This window comes from Nerophis ophidion, linkage group LG11 (assembly GCF_033978795.1).
Source record: "Nerophis ophidion isolate RoL-2023_Sa linkage group LG11, RoL_Noph_v1.0, whole genome shotgun sequence".
NCBI lineage: Eukaryota > Metazoa > Chordata > Actinopteri > Syngnathiformes > Syngnathidae > Nerophis > Nerophis ophidion.
The window spans coordinates 56,302,718-56,318,263 of record NC_084621.1 but is presented as its reverse complement, the minus strand read 5'-3'; the positions used below and the strand labels follow the sequence as shown (position 1 = coordinate 56,318,263).

The following is a 15,546-nucleotide window of genomic DNA, read 5'->3' as shown; positions in this document are numbered from 1 at the left end:
AAATCTATAATGTGACACAATAAACACTGATACGCATTTATTTAACAGATTGTTTATATTATAGTATATAAAGACAAAATAGAATTTAAAAAACTGTTTGCGAATTTTTAATAACAAACTACACATTGGCGCAAACCCCTATTGTTTAGAAAGGTGGTTCAGTCTGATGCGCCAGTGGGTGCCTGTGCTGTGATTCTAGACACATTTTCCACCAGAGTGACAACATGGCGAGTGTTCAAGCTGCCTCCCGGCTCCTCTCGAAGAAGATACTATCCTCTAGGAAAGCTGTGAGTGTTGAAAGTCACCTCGTAGACATTAATGTTATCTTCGTGTGTGGTATTTCGAAGCCATGTTGGCTTTTTTGTGAAGCAAAGTAGTATTGTGCTGCGGTAATTTCATAACTGACTTGCGTAACTTGCGTCATGTAGCTGGGCTGCTCCTACCACTATGGCTGCTCCAATGTGACTTTGCCATGGAAAATATGCTATTACAATGACTAATACAGTGGATATATTATCTCCATTTCTGTCAACTGTTCACAGTTGTTACAATTTTAACAAAGCGTTTCAGTTCTGTTTGTGACTACAATCGGTTTAGCCCTTTGTCCTTGTTGTGGGAAACAGCCGCTGAGCTAAATTTGCATCACTTACTGAGAAATTGTATAAAGCAGTATGTTTGTAAAACATTGTGTGAATATATATTATGACATTTTAAATATATATGTAATGTATTGAGTGCCATATTGTGCTTTTAAAAAAAAAAAAAAAACTGGCTTTATTGTGGAACATAATAGCACTATTGCCTATGGCAGTGGTTCTCAACCTTTTTTCAGTGATGCACCCCCGTGAACATTTTTTTAATTCAAGTACCCCCTAATCAGAGCAAAGCATTTCTGGTTGAAAAAAAGAGATAACGAAGTAAAATACAGCACTATATCATCAGTTTCTGATTTATTAAATTGTATAATAGTGCAAAATATTGCTCATTTGTAGTGGTCTTTCTTGAACTATGTGGAAGAAAAGATATAAAAATAACTAAAAACTTGTTGAAAAATAAACAAGTGATTCAATTATAAATAAAGATTTCTACACATAGAACTAATCATCAACTTAAAGTGCCCTCTTTTGGGATTGCAATAGAGATCCATCTGGATTCATCAACTTCATTCTAAACATTTCTTCACAAGAAAAATAAATCTTTAACATCAATATTTATGGAACATGTCCACAAAAAATCTAGTTGTCAACACTGAATATTGCATTATTGCATTTCTTTTCACAGTTTATGAACTTAAATACATATTTTGTTGAAGTATTATTCAATAAATATATCTACAAAGGATTTTTGAATTGTTGCTATTTTTAGAATATTTAAAAAAAATCTCACGTACCGCTTGGCATACCTTCAAGTACCCCAGGGGTACGCGTACCCCCATTTGAGAACCACTGGCCTATGGAATTACTGTGTACTGAATGTCTTATTATGTGACCTGGGCGAAAGGGCCTTTTTTTAATATCTCGATATTTTTTAGGCCATATCGCGATACACGATATATATCTCGATATTTTGCCTTAGCCTTGAATGAACACTTGATACATATAATGACAGCAGTATGATGATTATATGTGTCTACAATAAAACATTATTGTTCTTACTGCACTAATATATGCAACTTTTAAACTTTAATGCACAGAAGAAAATCACAACTAAGTCAATTGGCCAATAGTGTATGTATTAAACAGCTATTAAGCATTGGCACAAAAATTAATGTCATTTCCAAAACAGAAAGTGCATGATAGTCAGAGACATTTTAAGTGTCAAAAAAAATGAGCTGCATGATAGGAAATCAAATAGTATTCCTCCTTCGCTATGTGGTAGGTTTTTACGGATGTTTTTAAAATCTGTTGTTGACCATTTTTTTTCATACGGTGTTGATCTGGAAATGTTTGCCTCGGCATTTTTATTGTGTTGGCGTGTGGCACCGAACAGAGATGTTGACATGCCAAGTTTCAAACGCTCTTCATTCTCTAGCGGGTGACTTTTCAAATGATACTACATATTAGCAGTGATGCTACGTTTTTATAGCAACGCTTCAGCACCACACTTGACAAATTACGGTTGTCTGTTCGACATATTCCCACTTGAAGACAAACCACCGCCAGACGATGGACCCCTTTCTGTTTTTCTTGGGAATTAATTCTTCCTTCATTCGCACCTTCTTTCTCTCGTACTACCACTCGCATGGCTCCGCTAGCATCACAGCTAACGTTATCCATGTAGCTACCTCTCTGCTCTGCGAGGGCGTATACGTATGTGACGTATGTAAGAAAGTGTGCTTGTCTCTGAGGAGAGACAGGAAAGAGCGAGAAGAGCCTGTAATGTAATGCCCGCAGCTAAAAGCAACTGCGTGAGAACGTATACTCAAATATCACGATATAGTCATTTTCTATATCGCACAGACACAAACACGCGATATATCGATATTTCGCCCAGCCCTATGTGACCATTAAAATTCAAGGTCTTCATGTGACCATTAAAATTCAAGGTCTTTGTTATATATATATATATATATATATATTTTTTTTTTTTAATCTCTGCCAGGTACCTGCAGCCACAGTTCAAGGTTCAAGAAATTTGCATTTCTCCGTTTATGGAAAGAAAAATGCAGTGTCTAATGACGTAAGTGAAATTACACATGTCTGGGTCTTGTTTATTCCAATGTGTTATGTCATTGTTGTGGTATTGCGTAAACTATTTGAACGTGGTTGAAGGCTAAGGTTCTGCTTAAGTGTTAAATATCCTTTTTGTCTTTAGATCTCCACCCAGTACCCGGTAGTGGATCATGAGTTCGATGCTGTGGTGGTTGGCGCCGGAGGAGCAGGACTCCGGGCAGCTTTTGGCCTGTCTGAGGCCGGCTTCAACACGGCCTGTGTCACTAAGCTGTTCCCCACCAGGTCCCACACTGTTGCTGCGCAGGTAGGACAATGTATAATTACATGATTTATTTTAAAAAAACATGTCCACACAAATACAGGTATTTGAAAAACATAATTTTCCACACGCAAACACAGATTTTTACGGTTTGAAAAAATTCAGCTTTTGGAAAACTGCGGCTTGAGAGTTAGTTTGCGGACGGGCAAAACTAAGTTTTTTGGTTGGGTTTCGTAAGATGCCGTGTGTGCATTATTATGAGAGAAATGTGCATTAAAAAACACATGCTAATTCATTATCCTAAAAGCTCAAATTAAACATAATAATCTTGTTATAAGTTTGTTAACACAAATTTGATGTTTTTTCCAGGGTGGAATCAATGCAGCTCTGGGAAACATGGAAAATGATGACTGGAGGTGGCATTTCTATGACACCGTGAAGGGCTCTGATTGGCTGGGGGACCAGGATGCTATCCATTACATGACTGAACAGGCGCCCGCTGCTGTAGTAGAGGTAAAGACTGACATTTTATTTTACACAGCAACTGCTGTTCATTTTAAGATAATTAACAGGCCATAATGTGCACCTTGAACAGCCTTATCAGTAAATAATTACTATGGTTTTGTAAAAAGTGATGACTATAACTTACTTTTGTAGAAACTATTTTAATTTACGGATATAGTATCATGATTATGGTATTAGCTTATTTTGAACGTGTGTATAATTATGATATGGTACATCACATAATCCCAATTTCACATTTCAACACATCCGAAAAGGAGTTGGCAAAAGTAGAGCTCGTTTATTAATCCTATCTTTTTTCCGTTTCTTAGCAACTTCTCACATCCTGTGCTCACAATGTAACACAAAAAAATGGATAAATAATAATAAATTAATACATTTATAATTAATATTATTATGGGCTTCACAGTGGCAGAGGGGTTAGTGCGTCTGCCTCACAATGCGAAGGTCCTGATTAGTCAGGGTCCGATCCTGGGCTCGGGATCTTTCTGTGTGGAGTTTGCATGTCCTCCCCATGAATGCATGGGTTCCCTCTGGGTACTCCGGCTTCCTAGGTTGATTGGCAGCACTAAATTGGCCCTAGTGTGTGAATGTGAGTGTGAATGTTGTCTGTCTATCTGTGTTGGCCCTGCGATGAGGTGGCGACTTGTCCAGTGTGTACGCCGCCTTCCGCCCGATTGTAGCTGAGATAGGCACCAGTGCCCCCCGCGACCCCAAAGGGAATAAGTGGTATAAAATGGATGGATGGATACATTTATTATAAACAAATTGTTAAAGGGGTCCTATTATGATTTTTTTCTACATTTTAAAACACTATGTGGTGTACATAACATGTAACGGTGGTTATTTGGTCAAACTGTTGCATGGATTGTGTTTTAAAATCATCTTTAAACCGTTTTATGACCATCTCTTCAGAATGCAACGTTTTGTCCTATTTACTTTCCTCCACTTCGACTGTGTCTTGTCCTCGTCAGCGTTGTTGTAGTTTTTAGCGCTTCCATATCAAGTTGACCAGACACATAAGTTAGAACTAGGGCTGCTCGATTATGGCCAAAATCATAACCACAATTTTTTTATCAATATTGAAATCACGATTATTGTGCAGCTGTGATAGGCTCCAGCACCCCCAGTGACCACGTAAGGGACAAGCAGTAGAAAATGGATGGATAGATGGTGTATTGATCACGATTATTTACTGTTAAGTAAAACACTTTTTACTGCACTTTTTATTTTAAACAAAAAATATGTGAACTTTCATTTCAAAAGTAAACTAAAAGATATTCAGTTATAAAATAGGATTTACAAAAGACAAAGGGCTAACTAAAAATAACTACAGTAGGCCTTTGCAGAGTCCATTTATAAAGTGCAAACAAGTGAAAAAATAAGATTATGCACAAAAGGCACATCCTACAAGGAACACAGTGTACTACTTACAGCAGGGGTGTCAAACTCAAATACAGAGTGGGCCAAAATTTAAAACTGAACAAAGCCGCGGGCCAAGGTTGAAAAAATTAACCTTTTAATAGGGACCCAAACAAGTTTTGCATTGAACAAGCAAGGCTTATATAACTTCATAGTGACAAGCAAAATCGAGTTTCAAATAATAATTATAATGATTAAAAAATATCAATGGCATATCAAATAAAATTTAAATAAAAATGGAATGCCTCTTTTCTATGTGCAGCCTTCTGAGGTAAATATCAAAACAATCTTTTTCCACAGGCTAATAATACATTTGAAAATAAAATAATAATGATTGAATCAAACATTCAAGCCTTGAAGTAGCAAGAGAAAGTGCATAAATAAAACGTTAATTATTGCTCTGTTTGCTACACTGGTTTTGCTTTAAAGGGGAACATTATCACCAGACCTATGTAAGCGTCAATATATACCTTGATGTTGCAGAAAAAAGACAATCTATTTTTTTAACCGATTTCCGAACTCTAAATGGGTGAATTTTGGCGAATTAAACGCCTTTCTGTTTATCGCGCTGGAAGCGATGACGTCAGAATGTGACGTCGCCGAGGTAACACACCCGCCCTTTTCATTTTCAACACATTACAAACACTGGGTCTCAGCTCTGTTATTTTCCGTTTTTTTGACTATTTTTTGGAACCTTGGAGACATCATGCCTCGACGGTGTGTTGTCGGAGGGTGTAACAACACTAACAGGGAGGGATTCAAGTTGCACCACTGGCCCGAGGATGCCAAAGTGTCTGCCGCCAGACCCCCATTGAATGTGCTGAAGTTTCTCCACATTTTACCGGCGATGCTAAGGCAGACATGGCACGGAGATGTATGGATAACCTGCAGATGCATTTGCAACGATAGTCAACGAATTCACAAAGGTAAGTTTTGTTGATGTTGACTGCCAGCTAATCGATGCTAACATGCTATGCTAATCGATGCTAACATGCTATTTACCGGCGGTGCTAAAGCAGACATGGTACAGAGATGAATGGATAACCTGTAGATGCATTTGCAACTATATTACGTTTCCTCCCACCCACATTTAATGCGAAAAAAAACACTTACCAATCGACGGATTGGTAAGTGTCAAAAGATGCGAAAGTCCTGATCGTTTGGTCCGCACATTTTACCGGCGATGCTAACGCAACTATTCGGCCATGCTATGGCTATGAATAGCGTCAATAGCTATTCGCTCAATAGCTTCAGTTTTTTCTTCAATATTTTCATACTCATACCATCTGTTTAAATACGTGCGTAATCTGTTGAATCGCTTAGATCGCTGAAATCCGAGTTTGAATCCGAGCTAATGACACTAAATCTTGCTGTGGTATTCGTTTGTTTACATTGGCAGCACTGTGTGACGTCACAGGGAAATGGCCAGTGTCTTCGCAGAGAGCAAAAATAAGGCACTTTAAAGCTTTATTTAGGGATATTCCGAGACGGTAAAATTTTGAAAAAAATTTCAAAAAATACAACAAGCCACTGGGAACTGATTTTTATTGTTTTTAACCCTTTTGAAATTGTGATAATGTTTCCCTTTAACACTGAATATGGAACAAGCAATGAATGAATGAAATAAGTTTATTTCGGTCCTATAATCAACCATCAACAAATTTGTGTGACCAGTTTAACAGTACAGATACACATTTACACACAAAACATATACTATTGTGAAAGCAATCCTCTTTTCATCTCCTCTCTTTTCTGGCTCCTTTGAGTCGTGTCCAGGTCCTTGTACTTGTCCTGGTGTTTCGTTTATTAGTGTCGCCTAATGTTGTACTCCTTATTTACCGAGACATTGGCTCCACAAACGAGACAAACAGGTCTGTCTTTTACATATATAAACAGATATTCTGTCTCCCACCTGTCCAGAAAAGTTATTTTTTCGTTTTTCCTTTTTGCCATTTTTGGTAGGGGTAACACAGTGACACTGACAGTTGTAGAATGAGGCCGCAGCACGTCTGGGAGAGAGGCACGGGGAGGCGGGGTGAGCCGGCTAGCTTTCAGCCGAAGCGTGGCGCAAGAACGCGGATCGCTTCTGACCCAGAGGAGAGAGCATGGCTGGCGCGCCAAAACAACCGCAGAGCCTTATGGGATTTGTAGTATTAGCACACTTGCCAACCTTGAGACCTCAGAATTTGGGAGATGGAGGGCGCCTGCGGCGGGGTTGAGGTGGTGAGTGGGGGGTAGGGGTTTGAGGTGGGTGGGGTTGGTGGTAGCGGGGGGTGTATATTGTAGCGTCCCGGAAGATTTAGTACTGCAAACTATTCTGGGTATTTGTTCTGTTGTGTTTATGTTGTGTTAAGGTGCGGATGTTCTCCCAAAATGTGTTTGCCATTCTTGTTTGGTGTGGGTTCACAGTGTGGCACATATTTGTAACAGTATAAATTTTTTTCTATGGCCACCGTCAGTATGATCTGTATGGCTGTTGACTAAGTATGTCTTGCAGCCGTATGTGTATGTGTTTAAAATCTGCATATATTATGTGACTGGGTTTGTAGGGGACACCAAAGACAATGCCTATAAGGCACATCATCAATATAGATGAGACTCAAGGGAAATTGGGAGGGTTGACAAGTATGTTAGTGGTGAATGCGGTGTTACAGCGGCACCGCCGCTGTATAATATGGGCGGGATAGCTCTAATGTTAATTTGATATTGCCTCAAGGGCCAAATTTTCTGGCCCGCGGGCCAGAGTTTGACACCCATGACTTACAGTATATAGGACAGGTCTTTGCCAAATAAAATGTTTTTACATAATTTATGCGTGTCTTTGAGTAGGGAATGGATATGGGGTCCCTCGATGCACGGTTGATCTTACGGTAGTCTGTAGTTGCTCTACTTTGAGCAACCTCTCTTTTGTTGCTGTTCGTCAGGGCTTTGCGCTCTGTGGGCCACCATAACGCTACTTGAATTATTAGCTTCACGTCGTGGAAAGAAGGAAAGTGTTTTTAATGCTTAACCTGTCTCCGCAACGCGATACTTTTTTTTAATGTGCACGCCAACGCAGCTTTGTCGTGCAACTTGTGTTTGCGTTTGTTGGTTTATACACACAGAAGCATTTTCGGGATTGGAAGAAAGAGTGGGAGGGTGCTTCAGGAATGGTGAGGTGGGCAGGCCTGTTCCGGGGTTTAAATGCCGACCTGTTGGCACTCTAAAACGTCACTCCACGGGAGGGTAGGGCATCGAAGCAATAATGTATTAAAAGCCTACTGAAATGAGATGTTCTTATTTATACAGAGATAGCAGGTCCATTCTATGTGTCATACTTGATCATTTCGCGATATTGCCCTATTTTTGCTGAAATGATTTAGTAGAGAACATCGACGATAAAGTTTGCAACTTTTGGCCGCTAATAAAAAAGACTTGCCTGTACCGGAAGTAGCAGACAATGTGCGCGTGACGTCACTGGTTGTGGGGCTCTTCACATCCTCACATTGTTTATAATCATAGCAACCAGCAGCGCGAGCGATTCTGACCGAGAAAGCGACAATTTCCCCATTAATTGGAGCGAGGATGAAAGATAGTGAGAGTGAAGGACTAGAAGAAAAAAAGAAAAGACGAGGGCAGTGGGAGCGATTCAGATGTTATTAGACACATTTACTAGGATAATTCTGGAAAATCCCTTATCTGATTATTGTGTTACTAGTGTTTTAGTGAGATTATAAAGTCATACTTGAAAGTCGGAGGGGTGTGCTGACCGCCAGTGTCTCTGAGTGAAGCCAAGTAGGAGCCAAGAAAGTCGCAGCTGCCTCTTTGACAGCTCCAGGAAGAACAACGCAAGCTCCGCTCATGTTTACGGTAAGAGCCAACTTATTACCACAGGAACATGTTCACTTGACCGCTCTGTTCCATATTAAAGCTTCACAACAAACAAAGAGCAGCACAACACACTTCCTCCCTTCACAATGACAGCGTGGGGCGTCACATCCTGTCTGATTGTGTTAACAAAATAAAGGTTTCAAAAAAGTGCCTTACACAAGCTTAATGTACTTACCTAAAATACTGATAGGAATTATCCAAAGATCTATTGCAGCAAGAAATGTGAGGATTTTTGCATTTAATTAACAAACATTTTATTCAATTTATTTTGATGCAAAAACTCTATAGTGGTAAGATAAGTGTAAAAGGTAAAAAAAAAAAAAAGGAATTTAAAACAAAACAGAAAAATCTTTTTTGTTTTTGTACTACTATTTGTTATTTATAGGTATGGTTTCTATTTGTTTTACTTGTTTTTTTGGTACCAAGTTATATCCGTTTTTGGAACTATATCTGAAGTTGAGTTTTGGTGGTACAATAAATACTCATGTTTATGAACTAATGAATAATCATGCTATTAATCGTGATTACAATATCAATGAAAAATAATTATAATAGTTCTTAATATTACAATATTAATTATTTTTTCCATAATCGTCCAGCCCTTTTTAGGTATATTTAGGGTGTTAGCCATGTTGTACTAAGCTATCCTCATATGTAGCTTCTGTCTTAGCATGTTCTGAATCAATGTTGGGAGGCACAGCTTTGTGGATCTGTTCTCGACGATACAGCCGAAGGCAGAGTAGTTGGGCACAGATTCTCATCATCGAAATATAAAATTGCTGATTGTTTGTTTCATAGTGTGTACCAAATAAGGTGCTGGATAAAATGTTGCGATTCTGATGCTGGTTTATTTTGTGGTGTCTTACTCCCTGTCAGTAGATTTAGCTACATTCGGCATCAGATCCTTTAGACCGCATGTAACATTCACATCCTCTTCATTGCTTCACCAGTTGGAGAACTTTGGCATGCCATTCAGTCGCACAGAGGATGGCAAAATCTACCAGCGGGCGTTTGGAGGCCAGAGTCTAAAGTATGGCAAAGGAGGCCAAGCTCACCGCTGCTGTTGTGTAGCAGACAGGACTGGACATTCACTACTTCACACACTCTATGGACGGGTATGTACACATGTCCCGCTTTAGAACACAGAGTCACAAACACACACACACACACCCACTACCATATGCTTATCTCCATATGTTGTGTGTTCAGTCACTGCGTTATGATACAAGTTACTTTGTGGAGTACTTTGCCCTGGACTTGCTGATGGAAGATGGCGAGTGTAAAGGCGTGATCGCACTCTGCATGGAGGATGGATCTATTCACCGTTTCAGAGCTCAGAATACTGTCATCGCCACCGGGTACGTAACACAACAGAATAACTAGGCACGCAAGCGGTTTTTGAGATAAACACATGTAACCAAAAGTGTTTGTTTTTCTTATGCAGGGGTTACGGTCGAACCTATTTCAGCTGCACATCTGCTCACACGAGTACTGGGGATGGTAACGCCATGGTGACCAGAGCTGGTTTGCCCTGTCAGGATTTGGAGTTTGTTCAGTTCCATCCCACTGGTGAGGAAAACACACTTACTGTATATTGTACACAAAGCTCCTCCTGTCCTGTTGATGCAAACCAATGTTAGTTATAATAAGTGAAATGACACAAGAAGAATCCATAGTTCATATACACAGAAATGTGAAGTTTTACATAAAAGTGGGCACACCCCTAACATTTCAGCAATGCAGTTTTACAATATTAACTGTGTAATTAATCATTTTCAGTGGATAGTAAATCTAGACTGCTACACAAGCTGTACTCTAACTTTATACAAGTTTTATTTGTTGAAGATATAATAAAATACTTGCTGAAATATGAGGGAATTATTCACTTTTGTAAACTACTGTAGTTCCCATAGTTGGGTTAAAAACCAACTTAAAATTCTTTCTTTCTTTCTTTTACCACACTCAGTCCATATTGTGTTTCAGTTCCCTATTTTTGTAACTGTGTCCCTCATGTGACGTCATGGGTCAAAGTGCTCCTTACTTTGCTTATGCACAGCTCCAGTTACCAGCCTTCCTTACATAAATCGCTACTTTTTCTGTTGCTGCAGCACAGTTAGGGCTGCAGCTATTGATTGTTTTAGAAATCTAGCAATCTATTGATTAGATTGTTGGATTTTTTAAAGTAATCGGATAAAGCATACTTTTTGGCCTCAATATGTATTTTAGGGAACATTGTCTAAATAAACTATAATTTTCTGCTTACCTTAACTTTCATTATTTTTTTGTAATAAATGCACATCATCAAAATTGAAATTGCAATTTTAGCCAATGTACATTAAAAAAATTATAAAACAATAAAAAAAAAATCTCTGCTGTTTGGCCCCACAAAGATCACAGCACCCACATATCACCATTCTTACGTAGCGGTCGTACGAAAAATAAGTTGTCATATGTAAAGTTAAAAGTGTACATTAAGATTAAATTTGCTTATCATTTCCTGTGACAACTTATAAAAAGACATAATTGCTCTTTGAATGTGAGTGTAATTGGTTGTCAATATATGTCTTCTTGCTCAATGTCAAACAATGGACAATAGAGGCAAAACTATATAACGCCACATGTCCGTCTTTCCAGGGATCTATGGCGCCGGTTGCCTGATCACTGAGGGTTGCCGTGGCGAGGGAGGCATCCTCATCAACAGTGAGGGCGAGCGTTTCATGGAGCGCTACGCACCTAACGCCAAGGACCTGGCCTCCAGAGATGTGGTTTCCCGCTCCATGACCATTGAGATCAGAGAGGGCAGGTAAGGTTTTCACACACCACACTTAAATGTTTTGTCGCTGGAAGAAAATGATCCCCGTTTGTCATCTTGTAGAGGTGTAGGTCCAGAGAAAGACCACGTTTACCTGCAGCTACACCACCTGCCTCCTCAGCAGCTTGCCACGAGACTGCCCGGCATCTCCGAGACAGCCATGATCTTTGCTGGAGTTGACGTCACCAAGGAGCCCATCCCCGTCCTTCCCACTGTTCACTACAACATGGGAGGCGTACCCACCAACTACAAGGGCCAGGTAAGTGTCACAGATGCCATTTACAAGTACTGTACCCCTACGACATCAATCTTCACCCATGATTAGGTGATCACGCACACCAATGGAGAGGACAAGGTGGTCCGTGGACTGTATGCCTGCGGAGAAGCCGCCTGTGCAAGCGTTCATGGTGCTAACCGTCTGGGGGCCAACTCTCTTCTGGACCTGGTGGTGTTCGGCAGAGCCTGCGCCCTCACCATCGCTGAGGAGCACAAACCTGGTGAGGACAACTGTTGCAAACGATGTGGATGACAAGATTTTCTAGTCACAAAACTGACTCTTCTATATTGGGTTGTGAGATATGGACAACATAAATTATGTTAATTTGGCAAATGATAGGATTTTTTAACTCTATTGTGATAATGTGTTTTTAGACATTTTTGCTGTGTATGCAAATTTGACAGCAACAATCAAACAAATGTGTTCTCGGTGTAACGTTGCATCATTGCTTGCAACTAATGTCCCACCACAGTGCAAAGCCTCTTAAGTCAGCAATTCTCGAATCCATGGCGGTAAATAAACTGTTTCTTACAAGTATTGTCCCTAAACATACTACACTACACACCATTGCGGAGTAAACTAACCGCAAGCCAGAGCTCTTGAATGTAAACAGAAATGTGCGGCTCGATACAGATATAGACCATAATGATACCACGTAGAATATTATCATATGGCTGATACCACAGTGGTTTAATTGATCATTTGTATTAAAAAAAATATATACATATTTATTTGTTTTTGTTATTGTTTAAAAACTCACCAAATAAGTACCTGGACACAAGAGGCTTTAGGGCAAAAAAATTAAGGATTTAAATATTTAATTGATTTTGTTACATCCTGTGTTCTTGTCTGATTATAATTGTGATCAATAATAGAATCATTTAATGATGTTGACAATTTTAAGCATCAGCATTGGTATGACCTACATCTACTTGGTATTGGATCAATGCCAAATTTGTAGTATCGCCTAAAATTAATCCCATGTATCTAAACAGACAAATAAGTGCTTATTACATTTAAACAGAAGTGTCGATAGAACAGACAGTAACCAGATATTAGCATTAAATTAGGCAGTAGATTATTAATAGTTTTGAGAAGACAAAGAACTGGAAATTACGCAATATGTTACCGCATATGTCAGCAGCCTGATTAGAACTGTTTTAAAATGGTTGTATTATCATTAACATACCAAATAATATATTGTGATCTATATTGTTGTCGCAGGAGGGCTGCAATACATATCACAACATACATTTTAGGCCATATCGCCCATCCTTATGTTGTCATCAGTGGTCTGGCTCACGTCATGTGATATTTTTCTTTCACCCCTTTAGGAGAGAAGCTTTCCCCTCTGAAGTCCAATGCAGGAGAAGAGTCTGTGGCAAACTTGGATAAGCTGAGGTTTGCCAATGGAAGTCTGCGTACCTCTGAAATCAGGCTCAACATGCAGAAGGTAGACACACACACAAGCACATCCAAAGACATGTATAACTGTTGTCCCCCTGTGTCCTCATCCAGGCCATGCAGGCCCACGCTGCCGTCTTCCGTACCGGTTCTGTTCTGAAGGAGGGATGTGACAAGATGGACGCCATTTACAAGACCATGGAAGACCTCAAGACCTTTGACAGAGGTAAATGGCACAGCTGCAGGAGTTCACTTTATTTTTTCTTTCTGTAAAAGTCAACTCTGATTGATGCCATCCCTGGTTCTCGTTAGGCATCGTGTGGAACACCGACCTGGTGGAAACACTGGAGCTGCAGAATCTGATGCTTAACGCCGTCCAGACCATCAACTCTGCTGAGCAGAGGACGGAGAGCCGAGGAGCTCACGCCAGAGAGGACTTCAAGGTCTGTGTTCTGTCTGTACTTCTGCAAGTAAATAAGTAAGGGTTGGTCTCACATTTGGTTCTATTGTAGGATCGTATTGATGAGTACGATTATTCGAAGCCCTTGCAGGGGCAGGAGAAAAAGCCCTTCGAGCAGCACTGGAGGAAACACACCATGTCCTATGTTGACTCCAAAACTGGCGAGGTGCCGTACACTCGCCTCAGTGTGTTAACACTCTCAGTAACGTTATTAACTGGCAATACTCATTTTGCAGGTGACTTTGGAGTATCGTCCTGTCATTGACCACTCTCTGGACGAACAGGACTGTGCCCACGTCCCTCCAGCCATCCGCTCTTATTAAGAACATCCCTCCAAATGCGACATGGCTCAGGAACAGCCTATTTATGGAAGAGTTGTTCTGCAACGACAGAACATTTAGGGAAACTATGCTTTGGATTGCACGTGTTTGTGTGTCTGTCATTTTCCACCTGCACAGATAATGCTTTTGTATCAGTCAGCTGTTGTACATCATGTCAACATCACTCCACTCTCCTCTGTTAGAACGCCTTTTTTACATTTCAGCTCTACTTCAGCCTAGACAAGAGATTGTGGGAATAGGAATTTTCTTTAAAGCCGCACAAGAAAGTTTTAAACTATGTAAATATTGCCTAAATGTACAATAAACATGGTCAACTACACACTATGTACTTAAAAATAGATCATGTAGGCTTGTCTCACCCACTGTTGCCTTGCTATCAATTGTGGTTTGTGATTGTGTTTGGTCCAAAACAGTAAAGAGTAATGCAATTTTAAAACAATCTAGTTACGACCTGCATGAATATAATCAAGCATGAAGGAAATCATAGCTTCGTGATGTCACTTTTTTGGTTTCACTTCTTTTGAAGATGTGTAGATCTTTTGTTCCATGTGAGCATTGACGATAGAAAAGCTATATAAATCTAATCCATTATTATTAAAGCTGTTTGCCAGCAGTTCAGTGCCGTTTAAATGAACATTGTATTATGTTGAGGAATATAATTCATCATCTTCATTATAAAGTGACTTGTAAAAGTTATTGGGGTGTGACTTTTATTTATTGTTGTCTTTCATCTCTGACATATGTTCTTGTTTTCATAAGCTAAATAAAGTGTTTGTAAAAGCAGTTGCTCCTCTAATAAAGAACGAGTATGACAAGAACACGCAAGACACTGACGTCCAAAAATGGTCCTGCGGTTCCAGTGGTTTGATGGATTGATACTTTTATCAGTAGATTGCACAGTTCAGTACATATTCCGTACAATTGACCACTAAATTGTAACACCTGAATACGTTAATCAATTCATGGTTCACAAACCTTTTTTTTCTGTGTCCCCCTCAGTCTTTCTGGTACATAAGAAAAGCTGTGCACTATAAAACATGCTCTTTGTAACCTTTAATCCCGACTTTCTCATTTTGGTAAAAAAAAAAAAAAAAAAAAGCACAAACTGTTATATTAATTTGTAGGTTAAGGTGTTTTATATAGTGTGCTACTGATTTTTTTTAATTGAATTTGTTTACATTGTTTAGCATCAACAGGTTCAAGTTGTTTTTGTTTTTTTAATTTTACGATGTTAATAAAGATACAATGTTATGCAGAGGTGTACTTATAACAATATTACGGATGGGTGATATATTTGTTTTCTTCCTCCAAGGAGGGGCCTAACAGGGAATAATGGAGAAGCGCTGCGTTAAAACAACGACCACTGCTTCGCTGCAGCGGAGAATCACTGTAAGCCAACGTTCATTTTTATTCATCGAAATACTATCATTAAAACAAAGCAAAACATGAACGATGTATTACTGACTTCGCATCAGACAAGATAATATTGTGGTGGCTGGCTGCGGGG

The 15,546-nt window shown here is 39.4% G+C and overlaps 1 protein-coding gene across 1 annotated transcript; it reads left to right on the top strand.

Moving 5' to 3' along the window:
* Positions 1-150: 150 nt before the first annotated feature.
* sdha (succinate dehydrogenase complex, subunit A, flavoprotein (Fp)) lies at positions 151-14,735 on the top strand. The gene is made up of 15 exons (XM_061916317.1): positions 151-287; positions 2,602-2,679; positions 2,815-2,976; positions 3,301-3,444; positions 9,696-9,860; positions 9,955-10,103; positions 10,190-10,314; positions 11,380-11,548; positions 11,621-11,816; positions 11,883-12,054; positions 13,169-13,287; positions 13,353-13,464; positions 13,551-13,681; positions 13,751-13,864; positions 13,935-14,735. The coding sequence occupies exons 1-15, from the start codon at positions 225-227 to the stop codon at positions 14,019-14,021; spliced, it is 1,986 nt and encodes a 661-aa protein (XP_061772301.1). The 5' UTR covers positions 151-224; the 3' UTR covers positions 14,022-14,735.
* The last annotated feature ends 811 nt before the right edge of the window (positions 14,736-15,546 follow it).